Genomic DNA, 20,408 nt, shown 5'->3' on the forward strand with positions numbered 1-20,408 from the left:
TCAGACATACTTCCCTGAGGCTTGCTCTGCCACTGATTTTTAATGATCATTTTCAGCTGCCCATTTGGGTAGCTATCCTAGAGCTTTCTTGGAAGTTTATTCTGTTTTAAAGACTGTCCCATTAGCAATAGTTAACTAACAACAAATATACTTGTAATTGACGAACTTAGATACCTTGTTTAATAAACAGAAAAAACTTCAGCCGGTAGTTTCTGAAAGTTGATGTTTGTTCTGCATTGAAACTTCGGTATTTTTCTTTCCAAGAAATTTTTGGAAGCTATTTTCTACAGTCTTCAGCCTTTCTTTAGAGGATTGGATTTTGTTGTTAAAATCTTCAGTGGTATATACTAAGTAATGTTATGCCTCCTAGAAGATAAGCTAGCAGGAACAAAATTTTAGAGATAAAAGCAACCAAACAAAATCTTTCACTGAAGTTTGTTTAGACTGCTTAAGACAGAAGGAGTAACCCTGAATATTTTGCATGATGCCCTTAAAAGGGCATCAGAAATACTTGATAAAATACAGGATTCTACTTGTCAAATGGGCTTACACTTCTGTGCTTGGTGTCCTAGGAGAGTAAACTTAAATGTTAAGTCTTCATTCATAGGACTGAGAGAGGAATTAATTTTATAAAGAATTTACAGGGAACATCATATATAAATATGCAAACATGCTATAACACCCAATCTGCTTTCTCTATATAATCGCTTTTTTCTTTAATAGACAGGTGTGTCTATGATGGATCCAAATCACTTCCTGATGATAATGCTGAGTCGCTTTGAACTTTATCAGATATTTAGTACTCCAGACTATGGCAAAAGATTTAGCACAGAAAATACTAACAAGGTATTTTATGAACTACTGCAATAAAAAAATCTTCAGTTTTGTTTCTCAAAGTATATCAGATGCTGTTGTACTGAGACAGAGCTATTGCTTGATAAAAAAGGAAAACTTATCATATTTTAATTTCATTTGGCCAGTTTGATGTATGCATAGATGTTTTTACCTGTCAAACTGGTAAATGTCAGAAAATGTTACATTATTTTTGCACTTATGACTGTGTTTCAGCATAGCTCAGTTTGGGAGTACTAAGGCAATGTTTTGAATCACTGAAAAAGTATTTTCAGCATATGGAATAATTATTGAAAAATGTATTTTTTTTATTGTTTTCCTTCAGGATGTTGTTCAACAAAATAACACTCTTATAGAAGAGATGCTATACCTCATTATAATGATTGTTGGTAAGTTCAAAACATATTTAATTATTTTTTTTAATTTAGGCTCTTTAATGGTCTGAGCAATTTTTTGTTGCTATCTCAGGTTCAGTTTTGTGAACATCCTATAGCTCTGACTTCTTTCCTAGGAGAAAAGCCTTGGAACTAGCTTAGATCAATGTAATGAATCTTTGAACACTGGTGGGTGAACACAAGATCTCACAGAAGGCACCCTATTTTCCAGCCTTTAATTTAGAGAAAAATATTTAAAAGTATTTTAAAACAACAATTTAAAAAAGGTGTTTTTTATTTCTACAGGTGAAAGGTTCAGCCCTGGGATAGGACAGGTAAATGCAACAGATGAAATCAAGCGAGAGATCATCCATCAGCTGAGCATTAGGCCAATGGCTCACAGTGAATTGGTAAAGGCACTCCCTGAAGATGTAAGTAACTGGGTGTGGAGGGGGGAACCAGCTTCTACTTTATAAGGCTGATTGCTGAAAAAATTGTCTTATGCAAGTTCATGTCACTTAATGTGGAATGAGAGTAGCATGATTATGCTCAGAGCAAGGTTAGCATGGGTACAGGTTAATAGTTCTCGTGGCAGGGGTAGGAAAGAGGCAAAGAAGGAACAGCATATGAAAGAGAGAGGAGTCTGAGAGCTTCTTCAGCTCCTTTCTCTTTTTAATACTGTTTCTAATCAGGCCATCTGCCCAGCAGTCTCTGCAGGCTGCTTGTACACCCTGAATTAGATGTATGGAAGTGGGTTGTTAGAACTATCCAGAAATATAAGCTGTTATATTTTAAAGCCTAACAATAAGTGAAAAGACATGGAATCAGACACTGTATTATGACTTGTGTAACATAAATGCTTCATTTGCATGAACAGAATAATTTCTCTGAATTCTATTATAAGTACTTCTGTAGGACAGCAAAGCTTGCTTTCCTTTCTCCTTTTAGTATTTTTGAAGCATTCTTTTAAAAATTATTTTTGAAGACAGTCAGAATTCCAAAGTTAATATTTTACTGTACTGATAATGATTTTAAGGATAAATTATGAAATATTTTTATTTTTTCTAAATATTTTAAACTGAAACAATTTGGAAAGTCAGATTTCAAAATTATTTAAGAATAATTTAGGGTTGCATGAAAGCACAAATTTGATTTAAGCTGGAGTTCTAAATTATATTGTCAGTCTTAAATACTTTTTCCCTGGCCTGGTAACTGCAGTGAAATATGTATTGGAGGAAGGGGATGGGAATACTGAAAGAAAATTTATGTGTGAAGTATTGTTACATATTTGAGCTGATGTCTCATGCTGCTTTTTGTGGTTGTATCAGCATTTTTCAGTAACTAGTCTTTTTAGCTTTCCAGTATTTATTTAAATTTCAAGGCCTAGAAATCAGAAATACTGGCTATGTATTGTAAAAATGTGCTGAGTGAGCTAACTTAGAGTTTCTTCTGATACTGTTACATCCAAGTTCATTATGACAGGGAAAAGGAGTACAAATGAACCACTTAGAATGGCATGACTTTTTCAAAGAACCTTTTGCAGAGCTCTTGTTCCTGAATGTATTTTCACGTTATGTGGTTTAGTGTTCTATTGAGTGCCAGTAAAATGACTTTGTACTGCATTCACTACTGCATGCTTTCTCTAGTATTGTATGATATTTGAATGTGTTTATTCCAAGAACTACAGTAACCACACTGTCTTGCTTTTTCACTCCATGTAGGAGAACAGAGAGACAGGGATGGAAAGTGTGATTGAAGAAGTGGCATGTTTCAAGTATGTTTCCCTTTATTCTAATGATTCAACTTTAGGAATGGAATGTCTCAATTAGTGAAAATGAGAGAATGAAAGAAAGAGGGCTTAGTCATTGTGATTTCCCAAGGCTTTAATCATGTGCAGAATTCTTAATACTGTTACTTAATTTCTACAATGGCTGTTAGGCAGTGTTTGTTAGCTGTTCTAATTAACTATTTAGTCTCAGATGTTAAGAGTCAGTGGACATAAAGTGTTTTGTTTGCTTTGGTTTTTTGTAGGAAACCTGGATTAACAGGCAGAGGGCTGTATGAGTTAAAACCAGAATGTGCCAAGAACTTCAATTTATATTTCTATCACTTTTCAAGGGCAGAGCAATCAAAGGTAACTAGTAGTTTAACTTCCTGGGGCTTATTTTGTGCCTTTTTTTTTTTGTTTGCCTTTTTCCAAAGCAGTGGTTTCTGTGCCACTGGATCCTGTGCCCTATACAGATCTGCTGAAATCAGTGGGCATTCAGGAGCTTGTCTGTGGGTTCCCTTGCATCTTATTTTACTGAAAGTATTTAAAACAATCTGTATTTTTCCTTACTTTTATGGAAATTGCCATTTTAGCTCAAACTGGCCTTACAGTTTTATGCTAGGAAAAGAATCCAGGCTGGCTCTAGAGGAAAGATTAATTTTGAAGTTGCATGCTGTACTTTAGAAGATAAGACAAATTGCAAAGATATGAAAGCTTTAATGTTTATTTAAGGCTGGGAAAAAACAGTAACAATGTAGTAAAGCGTGAATGCTTTTTTTATTAGTTTTATATTGGTACAGATTTTGAGTAATGCTGGCAATGTTCTTCTATTTCAGGCAGAGGAAGCACAGAGAAAGCAGAAAAGACAGAACAGAGAAGATACAGGTATTTATTTTTGAGAGGAGATGGGAGAAGAGGGAATCACATATCAAGCTGTGTATTGCCCTGACATTTATATCAACTAAGAGCCTATTCCAGGGCTAGAGTAGAAGTTGCTTAGAAATGAAGCAATTTCCCTTATGTCTCCCTGGCTATAGCCAGGGATCTGATTTGTCATGGAACCAGCCTTCTGAAGAACTTATTCCTTTGGCTTTTCTGTTACGTATAAGCCATGCTGAATGCTGCAGCCTGTATTGGTAACAGTGTTTATCAAGCAGCTGTGTTCTGCCTTAGCATCATAGAAGGGTTTGGGTTGGAAGAAAGCATAAAGGTCATCTTGTTCCAACCCCCTGCCTTGGGTTACGCTGTTAAATCAGACATTTTAATTGGGTGTTGAAAATTTTGGAGAAATGTCAAACACACCAATTTCCGTTTCAGCACTTCCACCGCCAGCTCTTCCTCCTTTCTGCCCACTTTTTGCCAGTCTGGTGAATATCCTGCAGTCTGATGTCATGCTGTGCATTATGGGAACTATACTGCAGTGGGCAGTGGAACACAATGGCTACGCCTGGTCAGAGTCCATGCTGCAAAGGGTATGGTTTTTTTTTTTATTTAAACTAATGCTTATGCTAATGGAGGAATGTTCATTAGAGCGTTTTAACATGATTTTCTAGATTTGAGTTGTTTGCTTGGTGTCTGAAATACCCAGAATGCTGTGAATGAGAAATAAGTGCTATTTCCTGATATGCAAAACTAGGGAAACCCCTCTGCCTCTTGATGCAATTTATTTTTATAAGTGACTGGAAGACCCAGGTAAATTTCTAATGGGATGCACATGAGAGGGAAGAATTCTGCTTGAATCAGTGGCAGTAATGTTTATTGAGGTAGAGAAGCCATTAATCTGAGTTGTTGCATATTAAGCAGATAGTGATTTTTTCTTGGTGTTCCTTTGCTTATTTTCAGTTTAGGCTAAATCACTTTAGGAAAAAATCATGGAAGTGCACAGAAGAATCTTCTAACTTGAAAATGTATCTGCTTTGGAAAACTTAACTGAGCTGTTTGTTCCTTGCAATTTATAATGATCTTTAAAAACATGGAGGGTTATTGTAGATTTTGGTGTTGTGATTGCTGTTTTCTGAGGTGTGCAGAGATGAGTAGTAAACTGCCATCCAGGGGCTGTTTATATTGGGCAGGGTTGTTGGTTTAAGGTCCAATCCAAACTTTTTAAAAGTATTGATGGATTTTTAAATAACATTTTGCAATGAAACCCCAGTTTTGAAACTGAGTATTAATTTTTTGACATCCAGTCTTGCTGAGTGTATATTACCTTTTACAGCTAAGTTTAAATTAACGTAAGCAGCTCTGTATAATACAAAAAAAGCTGAAAATGGAACGATATATGGGTATTATAAATCACAACAATGTAATTATGTTTAGGTAATGTGAGAATGCTAGGTTTTGGAGTAACTTTGAATAAAATTAGTTGGTTAGGTTTTCTTTTTTTTGACTGAACTAAAATTCAGCCATTCTCAAAACTGTGAAATTCATTAGGGACCTATCACTTGATCAGAAACTTGTGGCATTTCTCTGTGATGGTGCCATGCAGTTGCACTGCATCTTTCCCAAGTCAACCACTTTTGTCTTGGAAGCACTTGCAAAGGTGGATTTGAGACATCTGCAAGAGATGGCACATATCTAGTGAGATCTTGTTAAATAGATGGGATAGACTGAAGAGAAATTAACTGTTGTTTATTAAAATAAATTTATAAAAATTCAAGGCTCTCATCAGGTTTTGCCACTTTTTCTGTAGATACTTGGTCTGTTGCATTCCAGTTGTGTTACAAATTTTCAGGTGATTATCCTTTCCTTACATGGGTGTCAGTGTTGATTCCAGGCATCAGTAAACCTTTGTGTCTGGAGCATCCTGCCTAATTATATAGGGTTGTGAAATGGCTGATGCAGCACGACAGAGTTTGCCACCAAGAATGAAGTATCTCAGCTTCAAAATGCCATTCAGACTATCATGGTGCTAAATAGGGTAACTGCATTTTTAAGTCGAAGGAGATTACAGCTCTTCACTGACCTGAACATTAACATTATTTTAAAATGTGTTTCTAGAGAGACCAAATTTAACTTACAAATTTTAATTTTTTGTCGCTAAACTTAGTGTATAAAAAGGACTTAAAGCCTGCTTCATGCTTCTTCTGCCCAGAGACTTGTAATAGTAACATGCTGGGGGTAGAGAGAAAGATGAGAAGTACTGACTTCTCACGCACTAATCAGGACAGCAAACAGAAAGAGGCAAGTATTTAACATGGATTTTATATGGTTTCAAATGAACACTGTTGCTCCTGTGTAATGTAGCTTTGGAATTCTCTATGTAGAAATAAGTTCAAATATATTTGTAACATATAATTGTATTATATGACTTTCCTGTTTCTTAAGGAATTACTTAAACTATATAACAAGATTATATGAACTATGTAAGAAAAGAACTAAAATTTGTGATTTTTACCTAGGTTTTGCATTTAATTGGAATGGCACTACAAGAAGAAAAACAACATCTGGAGAATCTCAGTGAGGAGAATGTTGTAACATTTACCTTCACTCAGAAAATATCAAGTATGCCTTTCTTTTCAAATACATAGAAAATTTGAAATAACTGAAAATGCCAGGATCTCATATTTTATTATTCTGAAATTGTATTTACCAGAAGAGTCTATTTGTTTATCCATCAAAATGTTATCCACTATAGATAATGTTTTCTACTTGTGTAGATTCTGTGATGGTACAATACTAAAGGCATTTTGTAGAGGAGAAATCCAGCAGTTTAATAATTCCCTCTAGATCTGATTCTTAATATCTTTAACATCTCAATAAAGATTGCTGCACGAGATCAGATGCAATTACAAAAATCATCGTTGCATTCTTAAGTAGTCTTTTAATCTTGTCTCTCCTTTGTATCGCCCGACTAATGCCTTTAGTTTTGCTAACACATGAAAGTTCAATTTAAAGTAGTGGGAAATAAAATGTTGGAGGTTTCCAAAATTAAAACAGCCAGGGAGCACATACAGTGCATTTCTTTTGTTACAAAATGCAGTCAGTGAGCAAAACTTTGCAGGATTTAGAAGTTATTGATGAAAAGGTTTGCAATGGGGGAGAATTAAAAATGACATATTATGTCTGTTTGTTGAAGGAATTCTTCAATTGCTGAAAAAGCATTGGAGTTTCTTGTTTTTAATGGCAGTGAGTGATTATTTTGCTAGTAATGGTGTAATCAATTCTCATTGTAATTTTTCTCTCAGAACCAGGAGAAGCACCCAATAACTCCCCTAGTATACTAGCTATGCTAGAAACACTGCAAAATGCACCTCATCTGGAAGTACACAAGGACATGATCAGATGGATATTGAAGGTAAATATATTTTATATGACCACTGAAAATAATGGAAATAAGATTTTTGAAACTTTACATTGGGATGATTTCTTGATTTCCCATGTGTATTTGTTGTACCTAGTTTTACTCTTCTGGATTCCAATATTGCACATTGTATAGTCAGGATTATAGTATATAGAGTTGTATTCTCATGTCCCAAACAAGTTAAAGGCTTTTTTTTTTTTCTTACAGACATTTAATACTATTAAAAAGCTAAGAGAAAGCTCTTCTTCAAGTCCTGTGGCCGAGACAGAAGGAAATATTATGGAGGAGGTAAAAGCAATCTGTAAGAGCTAATCTAGAACAGGTCTGGGTGGTGACTAGCAAAGGACTATATTTCTAATTGTAGCTCTAAATCAAACATGGGAAACATCAGTGACTTCTGAAAATCTGTTTCACAGTTTATAGATCAAACTCATTTGTTTGAAGAGCCTATTGGTAAAGTCCCTAAGCTGTGTTTCTTTGTTCCATATATTGCAGTCTCCAAATCTTTTGCAATTCTACTCCATAGAATTGTGTGCAGTACAGTCACACCATTAAATGTTTTTGGTGTTCCCATAATTTCAGACTCCATGGAAAGTTGCTAAAAAAATGGTTGTCTATATATTCTTACCATGCAGGTCCTTCCAGAAAAGCTCTGCCAATGTGTGTAGCTGGACGTGATATTCTAGGTACTGCACACAGGCCTTGGGGCACTGGGGAGGGATAGCAGCACCAGAGATGAGACATGTCACTCTGTTACCCTTCTATCCTAGGAGTGCTTAAAGGGAAGAGAAATACAAAATATAGTTAAAGGTTGAGGGGAAGAGGTTTCCCTTCTACATCTGCAGTTCTGCCTGGCATTGAACACAAGCTAAGGAAAAGAGGGCATAAAATAACTCTTTGGTAGACTTTACTTTTGTCTCTTATGGGATTTTCATTGTTTGGAGGTTAGTAGAAGTTTCACATGACAGTAGCTAAATTAAATAATCTGTTGTAACAAGACTTCAAAAATGACTGAGTGAACAATACAATTTCAGAGTTCACGTGATAAAGACAAAGCTGAGAGGAAGCGAAAAGCTGAGATTGCCAGACTGCGCAGGGAAAAGATCATGGCCCAGATGTCTGAGATGCAACGGCACTTCATTAATGAAAACAAAGAACTCTTTCAGCAAACTCTGGAGGAGCTGGATACTTCAACCTCCGGAGTCCGTGAAAATAGGTAAAGGCATCTTGTTTAAATTTTTTCTCATTAGTGTTTACATCAGATTGTCCTATTGTTACAGCTTTAAAAAGCTCTTTTTTTTTGATCTTGATGGAAAAATACTCAGTTTCTGAGACAAAAAACCCAGCAGTAAATGGAACGCTTCCCTCCCCCTCTCTGTCAGAATTGTGAGATAAATAGAAACATAAACAGGCAAATAATTTTTTGTACAAAATCACCCAGTGAATTATTAATAATGCTGAAGAGACTATGCTATTAAACATAGTAAATTGGAAATAGCTGATTATATGTCTGTTGAAGATCTGGAAGAAAATCTGTTTGGTAGTTGGAAATACAAATTAGAGAATGCTAATGATGTTGTGGGGAAGTGGAGAGTGTTTTCAAAATTCATATCAGACACTTAAGGGATGGTGATGATGGAGGGCTGCAGATAGATTCAGTTTCTGTGTTAAACTGGAGTGGGTTATGCTTTTGGGAGGGTTATGAATTTTTTGTAGAAAATACATGCTACTTCTGGGACATAGGAATTGTTACATAAACACCAAAGTTATTTTTTTGTCAGGGAGCATTTATCATAAATTTAAGAAACTCATTAAGCACACGTAAGTCGTGATCTGAATTATAATCTTTTTCAAATAATTTGCTCACTAGTATTCTTTAAATATTCTAGCCCTGTAATTTCGGATGCAAAACTCACAGCCTTGGGTCCAGAGCAAACCAGAGTAGCTGAACCCAGACAGGTTGTTATGTGTATATTGTGCCAGGAGGAGCAAGAAGTTAAAGTGGACAGCAGGGCTATGGTCTTGGCAGCATTTATTCAACGATCAACTGTGTTGTCTAAAAATAGAAGCAAAATTACTCCAGACCCTGGTAAGTACTGTTCATAGCTGTCTTAAATATTAAAGAGTGTTGGGGTTACTGTGACAACAACATTTTTTCATCTGAGACAGTCACATAGTCTTCTTACATTAACTGTTTGTGAATAGCTTCATTGTAATCAGTGGCAAAACTCCCATATTTTGGTGAGGTAGAAATATATGTGCTGAATAATGTAAATCACTGTGAGGCATGAGCTCAATGATCTGCCATTCATTTGTGACAAATTGTTTATAACCGTTGAAAAAACCCTGAAAATCAGAAGTGTTTGTTCTTAAACCATGCCTGTAACATCAGAGAGAGGAGGTGTTAATGTAGTGCTTTAAAAGCAGGAGATGTACATTTTCTTCCTCTCAGTTATATAATCTGAAATGCCTCATAGTGATAATAAAAAATCTTGGATTTAGGTACTTTGTGATACAGATCAGTGAGCAAGGGCCTTGTTACAAAGGTTTCTCTGGGTTCTGTATGTGTAAACAGATAAGAGTGTTTGCACTGAATTGTTTTGCACTCTCACTCTGAAGATCAATGTCCATTGTTTGATGGGGCTGAACCACCAACACTGCAGGTTGATCCTGGGGATTTGTACCAGGGCCCAACACCTCTGAAAGCTTGGTTTGAAGCCTTTAAGTACAATACTACACTAAATACACCCAAACCAAAGTAAAGTGATACTTCTAAATAATTTAAACAGTTCAGTCTGTTACAGATTAGTAATGTGTTTTATGCTTCAGCAAATGAACTACTCTTCTGTGATAAAGTTAAATAATAATGCAAACATGGCAGTATTAATCTGCCATCAAGTCTTTTATAAATGTTTATTTCAAAGTTGTTTGGTTTCTTTTCTTTTAAATACAGAAAAGTATGACCCCTTATTCATGCACCCAGATCTGTCATGTGGAACACACACGGGTAGCTGTGGACATATTATGCATGCTCATTGTTGGCAAAGGTAAAAGGCTATATTTAAGTTTTTAGTTCAAATAACATGTTATGTTATCAGTTTGCCTAAGGGCACTAATTTTAATGGCAAAATTCCTACCATGTAGTAAACTTGAAAAGGAATTTCAGGAAGTGATTAAAACAGCTTTCTGTTGGATAAAAAGGAGTAGAAATCAAATGCAGTAAACATACTCAAAATAATTTTCATTTAATGTCATCCTGGTAAAGATGAGTCCATAGCCATACATGGCAGCTTTCATTCCCTTTCCTTGTTTGTCCTGATGCATAATTCCCTGTGGTGCACATATATCTGGAGCTCAGATTTTTTGGGGTTTTTTTGCAGTTCACTGCTAGGCATGCTTTTGCTGCTTCTTCTGCTCTCTACTGAGGTTTTAAATTACAATGCATCCCTTGCACTCTTAATTCCTCCAACAGATTTAATTTGAAGTAGAAACATCAGTGACCTAGTTTAAGTTCATCTTCAACATAAACTCAATTTTATCCTTTGTTTCCTAGCATTTTAATAAAGCCTTTTGCAGTTATTTTTTATTCTTTGATTTTGGAGGCATACAAACATGCTTAGTGCTGTGTGGTGCTAATGTCACGTGACAAATTCAAACCATTCATGCTTCTGACTTTGATTAAGCCCTTGCTTTCTTCCTTGGCATGGCTTCTGAAGCACCTAATTTCAGATTCTGCCTTGTGTATGAAGAGTGTCAGGAGCTCCCAGAGATTCTGTGGCTATTACCACACACAGGTTTCATTTGTGTTCTTTGATGTCACTGCTCACTGAAGATAGGTTTTTAATCTTCTTGTATAGCTAGTGTACAGTCTTTTGTGGTTACCATAATCTCCTGGAAATGCCCTTAGGTGCCTGTATTCAGATCATTTTGGGGTCATCACTGGGCATACTTTAAACCACATCAGAGGCTTCTGAAATAGCAGTTACATTTAGCAAAGAGGTGAATTCAGTTCCTTTTTCATAGAGGGTTCAGCCAACAGTTTTTTTGGCTGCTGCTGTTTTGGTTTTGGCCTGTAATAGAAAACACCCAATGCTCATGGCATCTTCCTAAAAAAAATATGAAAAAATGAGTTGGGGTTTTTGGCTTGGTTTGTGTTTTTTTATTGGTTTTGTTTGTTTGCTTCTTAGTGGTTTTTATTTGTTTGGGGGCCTTTGTTTGCTTGCGGTGTTTTGTTTTCTTTGGTTTTTTTTTGTTTATTGGTTTGCTTTGGTTTTGGTTTTTTTATTGCTTCAACTTCTCTCTGCCTCATCCACTTTTCCCCTAAATGTACAGTTCAGACTTAACCATGATTTTAACAGCCCAGTGAACTTCAGCACTTTAGGGTAGATTTTGGCAGCCAAAAGCAGTAATACTTTATCAGACAGAGAGTAGAGGTTTTTCTTTCTGATAATAATCTTATCTATATTTAAGGAAAGGCAAAACTGTGTCTTCCTGAGAATATTTTAATTTCTATGTTCAAGTAATAATAATTTGCCACTAATGTCTTCTCTTTTCTAAAGGTATTTTGATGCAGTCCAAGCAAAAGAGCAGCGAAGACAACAAAGATTACGAGTACACACAAGTTATGATGTAGAAAATGGTGAATTCCTTTGCCCACTTTGTGAATGCTTGAGCAACACTGTTATTCCTCTGCTTCCTCCACCAAGGGTTTTATTTAACAGGTCAGTTTGGTTTATAAATGTCCTCAATAAATGTAAGAAAACAAGATGCCAAACATGCTACACCCCAGAAGACCTTCCTGAATGTTTGTTGTCTTCTGTTCTGATAAACTCAAGTGGATTACCTGCCTTCTTATTTTGGTTTTTGGATTTTACTTTGTAATTGTATATTAGGAAAGCATAGGACCTGCAGAAAAAGAACTGAATGTAGAAAAATGCATGGGCAGCAGAGAAAAAGCCCATTGAGAAACAGATGAATGATGTTGGAATGCTTATGAAATACTAATTCTGTCTTACAGATTGTTTTAACAGTTTTTTGGGGTTTTTTTTTGACAGGTTAGACTTTTCAAGCCAACCAAACCTAACTCAATGGATCAAAACAGTATCCCAGCAAGTAAAAGCCCTGCATTTACTACGAAATGAAGACTGTGCAAGTAAGTCTGAAGAAATCTGTACGTTTGTATGTAAAAATGTTATATTCATGGAAAAGACCAAGCACTTTGCTTCTGCCACAACGGAGTCGAAAGATGATGGCATAAGTGGCAAGAACAGCTTGGGATTTCAGTTTCTGGTGATGGAATTTCAGATTCTGCTTCCGCACCTTTCTATAATGTAGAAAATATATATGGGTGAATAATCAGTGTTTTATTACTTTTTGTTTGTACAGGCCATTCTGGTTATTCAGAAAAAATGGATCAGTTACAATTACCTGAAGGATTTAGACCCAATTTCAAACTGAAGTATGTATTTACATATTAACATATCATTAAAAATTCATCATGAAATCATAACATGAAAATAGAATGTAACTTCTGTGCTAGAAGGTCTCAATAATTAGGGCAAACATATGAATTTTACTTTAATTAGAAAAGTTAATATTATTATGATGCTGACATTGAAGTCCATCCCAGAAGTCCTAAGTAATTCAGTAGAATTTCAGAAGTGAATGTGCTAAGTCGTTGTGCAGAAACATGCTGCAGTTATATAAATTACAGCATGAAGATTAAGTTTTGTACTACTTGTAGCTGGATGAAGGATTCATCATTATAGCCAGCACAACATGTAAAACATGAAGGAAGACTATGAAATGGAGAGAATGTTAATGTGTAATTTCATCTGTAAAGGTGTATTTGCATTTGGATCCACACTCTCTTCACTTCAAGGGAAAGTAACAAAACTTGTTATATGGTGCACACATTGGTCTGCCAGCTGCACACAAAATGCAAGACTCTTATCCCAGCTGATGACAGATTTAGCTTTCAGTCACACACATTTCTTGTAATTTAGCCTTGACTTTATTGTCTTTGAAGACTAGATATTCTTAACACTAAAAATGAGATTGGTTCCAAACAAAAAATCAAAGAATAATTGGGGATCTGTCACAAAAAAATGAGGTTACAGAATACCAGATCCAAAGAAGGATATTGGAGTTGTCACTTAAATTTTAAAACTCCAGTTGTTCATCTGTGGGGTGAATGCTTATCATTAGAGGTACTAGGCTGCCAGTGGAGGAAAGAATGAATTAGTAATACTTTTTCTTTATTTCAGGAATCCTTATTCTGAGAGCATAAAAGAGATGCTGACAACTTTTGGTACAGCAACTTACAAAGTAGGCTTGAAGGTTCATCCAAATGAGGAAGACCCACGTGTACCTATTATGTGCTGGGGTAGCTGTGCTTACACAATACAGACTATAGGTACTGATCTGTTCATTTGGCTCCTTTATAGGAGATTTTCAGAATCTGGTTAAACTCACAACAATTAATTTTGGGTTTTTTTTCCAGAACGAATTTTAGCTGATGAAGATAAGCCATTATTTGGTCATTTACCTTGTCGACAGGTAAGGAACAAGTAGCAATTCCTCTCTGAACTGGTGGAAAAAAGAGGGATTTCTGCTTCATTAGTGAGGAATATCTACATATTAAGTTATGATTATTGGATAGTTTTATTTGTTGGGCCCTATTGTTTAGTTGATCTGTATCTATCATTAAACTATTTTAAAACACATCTAGCCAAACAGTTACTTTTTTTCCTATAAACACGTAATTTATTAAGGCTGTAGTTTCTTCTGGTAACAGTCAAAATAAGAATGCCAAAAGGAAGTTGCATATTTGCATAAACATAAGTATGTGTCATATACTTACACAATCAAACTGCTCCCATAAACTGCAGTTGAGAGGCCTGAAAAAAATGCTGTTAAGTCAAAAGACCTTTTCATGTTGAGGATCTTCATTAACTGTGACAGTGCCTCTTTTTCTTTATTTTTACAGGATGACTGCCTTACGTCATTAACGAGATTTGCAGCAGCTCACTGGACAGTTTCATCTCTTTCAGCAATACAGGGTCATTTTTGTACTCTATTAGCATGTAAGTTTGCCACCTTATACTGTTTTTTTTGTGAAGAAATATATGACTGCTTTCAGAATGACTATTAGTACTGATTAGAAGAAGATTATTTTATGTAGTGGTATTAAGTAATAAATCAAGAGTTGCTGTTTCCACCTATATGTGTTGTGTCAAGAAAAAAGACATTCTTTTGGACTGCAGCTCCAAGTGAAGCATGGATATTTTGCTGTTAAGGAGTTCTATTGATTCTTCATTAGCAAAAGATACCTAGAGCAAATGAGAAGGAAATGTGGTCCTTCACAAAAATAATACATTGGAGCTTTAAACATGAAGAAATTAAGATTAATGTAGTGTGGAAAGGGTATTTGCAGAAGTCTGTAATAGATCTGCAAACTTCTCTCTCTTTGACAGGACTAACTATATAATGTCATGTGTTAATTGAGAATTTTAATGAGAACAGCCAAAATGTTCCAAGCTTGAAGCATTAGTAGATACAGATGAAAAGTCTGAAGTTCAGCCTAATGAGGTAATTGCCCATGAGAGGACAGTACTGAATGGGTATTATAAAATGGCATAACTTTAACATCTCCAGTCAGTAGAGCAGAGAAATTTTAAAATGCATTAATACAGTGAAATTACTAGTAGATGGATACCAGCTACTTCAGCAAACAATTGACAGCTTTCTGGGGAAAAAACTTAATTGACATCAGTTTGTAGCAGTAATGTTTGAGCTGTTTTCTATGTGAAGCAGAAGAGAAAATGCTGCTGACTGTTTGATGGGAACTTTGCAATATATGGTGTTCTGAGTGTTTTGGGTTTTCTTGAAAACTTGAATCAATATTTCTTCTAAGCTCTCCTACCTTCCAACTGACAGAAGCAACTGTACTGCTTTTATTTTTATGAAGGAAAAGTTTCTGCTATTTTGTTTTTTTAGGCTAGGAATAATAATGGAAATTATGAGCCTTTGATCTGTCTATATTCTGTAAACAGTACATAAAGATGACTTATTGAAAATAAGTTCGGTTTTGGAAGTCCCTTGCTCTGGTCATGTTTTTGATACACTTTTGAGCTGAGTTCTGTGGCTGTATGCTGACAAAAAGAAAAGCATTTGAAATCTGAGTTGTGGTAAAATATTTGCTAATAGAAATAGCTTCCAACTGTCACATGTCTTCGGCTCTCAATTTTTTTGGCCAGCAAGGCAGCACTCTTCAACTGAAGTATTTTTAAGTTGTCATGATGAGACTATTTTTTAATCTAGTAGTGTTTTTAAACTTGGCAGCTTAATACTTACAGCTGCATTGTAAAATATACCCAGAGCTGTAGCTTTATTACAAATCAGATTTTACTGCTTGGACTAAAGAAGTAAGCAACTGTTCCTTGATTGTTACTTAAAATATCTTGTAATGTTTTTCAAAACACTGAATTTTGAGTTTGCTTTTAGATGAAGGTGCTTGGAATTCATTAAGTGTATGAATTTTTATTGTCAGCTGGAGTGCTTTGGTTAATCTTTGTGGTTATTGTAAAGACTACACAGAAAGACCAACACCTAGCTCTACCTTAATTAGAGATAAAGTGATAAATTGAAGAGGCTGTAGCCATGAATTTTTGAGTCAGTAAGGCAAATGATTTATGTAAGGCACATTCAGGCAGTCTTGTGAAGTTAAGCAAATTGCAGAAGTTTTATTTGAGCAGCTGTCCAAGAGACAACCATCAGTGTTCCTGTTTAGTCACTATTGTTTTGTTTAATGCAATAAAGAAGGCAAGACTCTTTTCCAATAACGTTGAGCAGTTCTTGAATTGACTCTGGCCAAAACAGGTACATTTGTATTATAAGTTCTTTAAGCATGTAAATAAAGGAAATGGCTCTCATTTTTTAAGTGAAGTACACTAAAATCTTTTAATGTATAACTGTTCAATTAATATTTTTTTCTCTCCAAAATACTTAGCACTGGTGCCTAATGAAAAAAATGGGAATCTTCCTTGCATACTTGATATTGACATGTTTCATTTATTGGTATGTATTTCTTAATATATATTAATAATGTTTTGATCCAGTAAGCACTACATAAAAACTATTGAAAACTTTCTCTTTACTCTGGGTTAGGAGCCTTTCAAAATATTCAGGTTTTTAGTATTTTTTTCACTACTTAATACACTTGGAAGACTTTTAAAATTTAATAAAAGTATTCTTAATAAAAGTATTAAATTAAAAGTATTGAATAAAAGTATTCTTTTCTATAAAGTAAAAGATGAGACATAATGCATACTCTGTCTGTTAGAAACCCCAAAATACATGAAAACCAACCCCCCCAACAAAACAACAAACTCAAAACCTTCCTGATAGATAATTGTTGTTCTCTTAAATAATGTCTGTGTAATTAGCTTAAAAATTAGCCTTATGTAGTATGCTACCTCCAAGGGGTGTAGTTGCAGAGAAAAGGGGAGGATTCAAAAGGAAAATGAATATACCAACTTCCTTGTTTTCTTTCACAGGTAAGCTTGGTGCTCTCTTTCCCTGCCATACATTGTCAGGATTTTTCAGGGGTTAGTCTTGGCACTGGAGATCTTCACCTGTTTCATCTTGTCACTATGGCACACATAATACAAATTTTACTTACCTCATCCACAGGTAATCCCACTTTGTCTCAACTTCTATTGAAACAATTCTTCCAGTCTTTGCTTTGGAAAAAGCTATGGTGCTGCTGGTAAATGTGTGCAGTTTACAGTTACAAAATACAATTGTTGGTGCTGTCTTTGAGCCCACAAAGAGTATTGATAAATTGTACTCATCAAAGTTCAGTCACGTTGTCTTTGTTGCTCTACTCCGGGAGTTTCTTGGAGCACAGCTATTAATTAATCCTGGCTTTCCAGCTACCGTAGCAGTACCTGAAGTTCTTATTGCATGCTTGGCTTAGGCATTGCCTGATGAATGAGTTGCAGTTAGCAAAGTAAGGAATCAATGTATCTCCTGGCTAGAGGATCTGGATAAGGCTTTGTTTGCAAAAAGCAAAGAACTCCAAGCAAGTATGTTAAGAAACCAAACCAATTGAACAACTAAACAGCACCTCACTGGAGCTGACAATAGCACAAACTTACCACATAAGATGTGCCGCAGAAAACTGCTGTCCAGTGCATCATATTCTATCTCAGTGGAATACTTCACTTAGTTTGGGCATTCTTATCAGAACTTGAAAAAATACATTCTTGTTATGTAAACATGTATATATGAAACAATTTGTTAATTACTTATTTCTTCTTCAGAAGAGAATGGCATGGACCAAGAAAACACTAACAGTGAAGAGGAAATATCTGTCCTTACACTGTATAAGTTCCTTTGCCAGTGTACAGGAAGGTAAAACCATGATCTTTTGATAAAATTTTATGTTATTTTTTTCCCTCCTGAACTGAAGATTAACTACTGACTGAATTCTATATACTAGTGCTGTCAAAGATGACACTTTTAACTTGGGAATTCTTACATCTTGTTTCTAATCCAGCACTTCTAGATTCACTTAAGTAACTATTCCTGCAATTTCATCTGTGATCAGGAAGATAGCTGCTCATGAAGATTGTGTTTGGAAACAATTTTTTTAGTCAGTTTGCAGAATCTGGAATTGGCAGTGTCTGAGTACAGTTAGGATGGGAATGGCTTTGAATGGAAAGCAAGTAGGTTTTAGGTGAAATTAGGTGTTGAGAAGAAGTTGTTTCCTGTGAGGGTGGTGAGGCACTGGAACAGGCTGCCCAGAGAAGGTGTAGATGCCCCATCCCTGGCAGTGTTCAAGGCCAAGTTGGATGGAGCTCAGAGCAACCTAGTCTAGTGGAAGGTGTCCCTGCCCATGGCAGGGGGATTTAAATGAGGTGGTCTGTAAAGTCCCTTCCAACCCAAACCATTCTGTGATCTGAAATGATTATGCAGAATTCTCCTTAAATTACCATCCCAGTTGGTTACGTTTTTGAAATCTTGTTTGTTGTTTTTCTTGGAGTTCGCTTTGAAATAAACACTTAGTATAATGATTGTTTCAGCTAAAGTCAGTAATTTAGTATGCAGTGTGACTGAAGACTTACTAAATATAGCTCTCAAACTGAAATGATTAAATAAAAGCAAACTTTTTTTTCTTTTATTCCCTTAAGTGCCTTGAAAGAAACTTCCTCAGGCTGGCACCTGTGGAGGAATCTAAAAGCTGGAATCATGCCTTTTCTGAGATGTTCTGCTTTGTTTTTTCATTACTTAAATGGAGTCCCAGCACCCTCAGAAATTCAAGGTATTGTCTACTTTGTATTAAATCAGTTTTCAAGACATAAACATTAATGGTCAAAATGAATTACATTTAAACTCTCTTGTCTGAAGAAGTTGATTGAATGGATGTGGGCTTGTTACCAGTGCAGCATCATATCAGCATAATGAAAAAGGCAAAAAAAAATTGTTTGTTTTTAAAATGTATTTTTAATATAGAGGTAAATGCCATTCTAGATTACTTAAAACAGAGATTGATTCCATTCTGTTAATAAAGGAAATTTTGATTGTTTCAAAGCTCCTATGGATTGGTGTTTTCAAATGAAACCTGCCTTTGCTTGCGTTGATTTCATTCAATCAGCATCTGCTAATAATTAATATTAAGGCCAGGTAGGATGGGGCTTTGAGCAGCCTGGTCTAGTGCAAGGTCTCCCCACCATGGCAGGGAGGTTGGAATGAGATTGTCTTTAAGGTGCCCTCCAATCCAAACCTTTCTGTTATATCTCTCTAAATTCACTATGTTACACCCCAGATAATCAATGTTGGTAGCATTCTTTACTGTCCTCCACATATGGCATATGTAGGGGTAGAATGTAAATCTGAAGATGGTCATAATAAACATTGTAAATATGAAGTTATGAGAATTACACCTTTTTTGTTTTTCAGTAAACGGAGCAAATCAGTTTGAACACTTATGTAGCTATCTTTCCTTGCCAAACAACCTCACTTGCCTTTTTCAAGAAAACAGTGAGATTCTGAACACATTAATAGAAAGGTGAGTTGTGTTTCTGTGCTTAGTTTTAATATAATAAAGAATCTGCACAAGATAGTAGTGTAAGTATTCTCCCAGCAATACCTATGGAAGTGAATCAGATTTTGAAAAGTGTTTATGAAAGTGTTTTGAGATAAACCATTTTGGTTGTAGTGGTTTTTTAATAGATGTACCTTGGATTTTTTTGCTTATTTGTATTTCGATCATCTATTGAAGTTAAAAGCCAATTTTTTTTCTTGTAGTTGGTGCAATAACAATGAAGTTAAAAGATACCTGGAAGGCAAGAGACATGCTATCAGGTAAACATAAAAGAGATTTTAAGCAGAGACAGGGGGAAAAACTTTAATGCTGCAGCTTTCTCCAAGTACTTTTTCTATTGGATGTTTATAATAACATAATATCTGTTCTGCTTTATTGAATAATAAAAATATTAGGGAAGAAGTGATTTTTAAAATATTGTAAGAAAAGGAAATATTGCTTAAATGAGTAGATTTTAAAGGCAAAGTTTAATAGTGGGGTTTTATTTAGACTGATGTGCAGGAATTAGAAGTCATAAAATTGCATCTCATGTTTCCTATTACTTTGTACCTTCTGATGCAAAAAATACGATATTGCTAAAAGATGTGTATAACCTTTCTTTAAAAATACTAGGCATTGAAGAACTTTTTAAATTGTCTTTTTAAAGGATCCAATTCCTTCAGTAAAGCCAACACCAAGTCAGTTGCTGAAAAGGAAATCAGCTTTTCATGCATTTGTTCTTGCTGCACAATTTCTTTGAATTCAGAATGCATTTAATACTTAGTGGGTGTAGAAAAGCAGTTAGGGTGGTGTTCTTTCTGAAGGCTGGGTAAAAATAGTGGTTAACAATTATCCTAATAATTAGAAATTAATGTGAAGTTCACAGTGCTGTCATTAAAAACATATCCCTGCTTTTTCATCTCCTGTGCTAAATACATAAAGTCAATCTTTTAACATTATGCATACAATAAGGCTGTGATAAAAATAAAAACTAATCACTTCATCTGTGAAACACCTGACCATTAA

The 20,408-nt window shown here is 35.2% G+C and overlaps 1 protein-coding gene across 5 annotated transcripts in view; it reads left to right on the forward strand.

The window, feature by feature from the left end:
• Window positions 1-20,408, forward strand: part of UBR2 (ubiquitin protein ligase E3 component n-recognin 2) — a 55,252-nt gene that overhangs the window by 30,328 nt on the left and 4,516 nt on the right. For all 5 annotated transcript variants that reach the window (XR_010997615.1, XM_068185809.1, XM_068185811.1 and 2 more), the window contains 25 exons: window positions 724-846; window positions 1,178-1,241; window positions 1,533-1,657; window positions 2,948-3,000; window positions 3,258-3,360; window positions 3,831-3,879; window positions 4,312-4,466; window positions 6,393-6,495; window positions 7,179-7,288; window positions 7,502-7,582; window positions 8,329-8,510; window positions 9,184-9,383; window positions 10,248-10,341; window positions 11,854-12,015; window positions 12,349-12,446; window positions 12,680-12,752; window positions 13,561-13,709; window positions 13,797-13,852; window positions 14,283-14,379; window positions 16,305-16,372; window positions 16,852-16,987; window positions 17,620-17,710; window positions 18,490-18,620; window positions 19,259-19,367; window positions 19,607-19,663. Coding sequence is in view for 4 of the 5 variants with exons in the window: in XM_068185809.1 (XP_068041910.1) it covers window positions 724-846; window positions 1,178-1,241; window positions 1,533-1,657; window positions 2,948-3,000; window positions 3,258-3,360; window positions 3,831-3,879; window positions 4,312-4,466; window positions 6,393-6,495; window positions 7,179-7,288; window positions 7,502-7,582; window positions 8,329-8,510; window positions 9,184-9,383; window positions 10,248-10,341; window positions 11,854-12,015; window positions 12,349-12,446; window positions 12,680-12,752; window positions 13,561-13,709; window positions 13,797-13,852; window positions 14,283-14,379; window positions 16,305-16,372; window positions 16,852-16,987; window positions 17,620-17,710; window positions 18,490-18,620; window positions 19,259-19,367; window positions 19,607-19,663 (2,669 nt within the window). In the remaining variant the exon portion in view is untranslated. The remainder of the gene's footprint in view (window positions 1-723; window positions 847-1,177; window positions 1,242-1,532; window positions 1,658-2,947; window positions 3,001-3,257; window positions 3,361-3,830; window positions 3,880-4,311; window positions 4,467-6,392; window positions 6,496-7,178; window positions 7,289-7,501; window positions 7,583-8,328; window positions 8,511-9,183; window positions 9,384-10,247; window positions 10,342-11,853; window positions 12,016-12,348; window positions 12,447-12,679; window positions 12,753-13,560; window positions 13,710-13,796; window positions 13,853-14,282; window positions 14,380-16,304; window positions 16,373-16,851; window positions 16,988-17,619; window positions 17,711-18,489; window positions 18,621-19,258; window positions 19,368-19,606; window positions 19,664-20,408) is intronic.

Source organism: Anomalospiza imberbis, chromosome 3, assembly GCF_031753505.1.
Source record: "Anomalospiza imberbis isolate Cuckoo-Finch-1a 21T00152 chromosome 3, ASM3175350v1, whole genome shotgun sequence".
NCBI lineage: Eukaryota > Metazoa > Chordata > Aves > Passeriformes > Viduidae > Anomalospiza > Anomalospiza imberbis.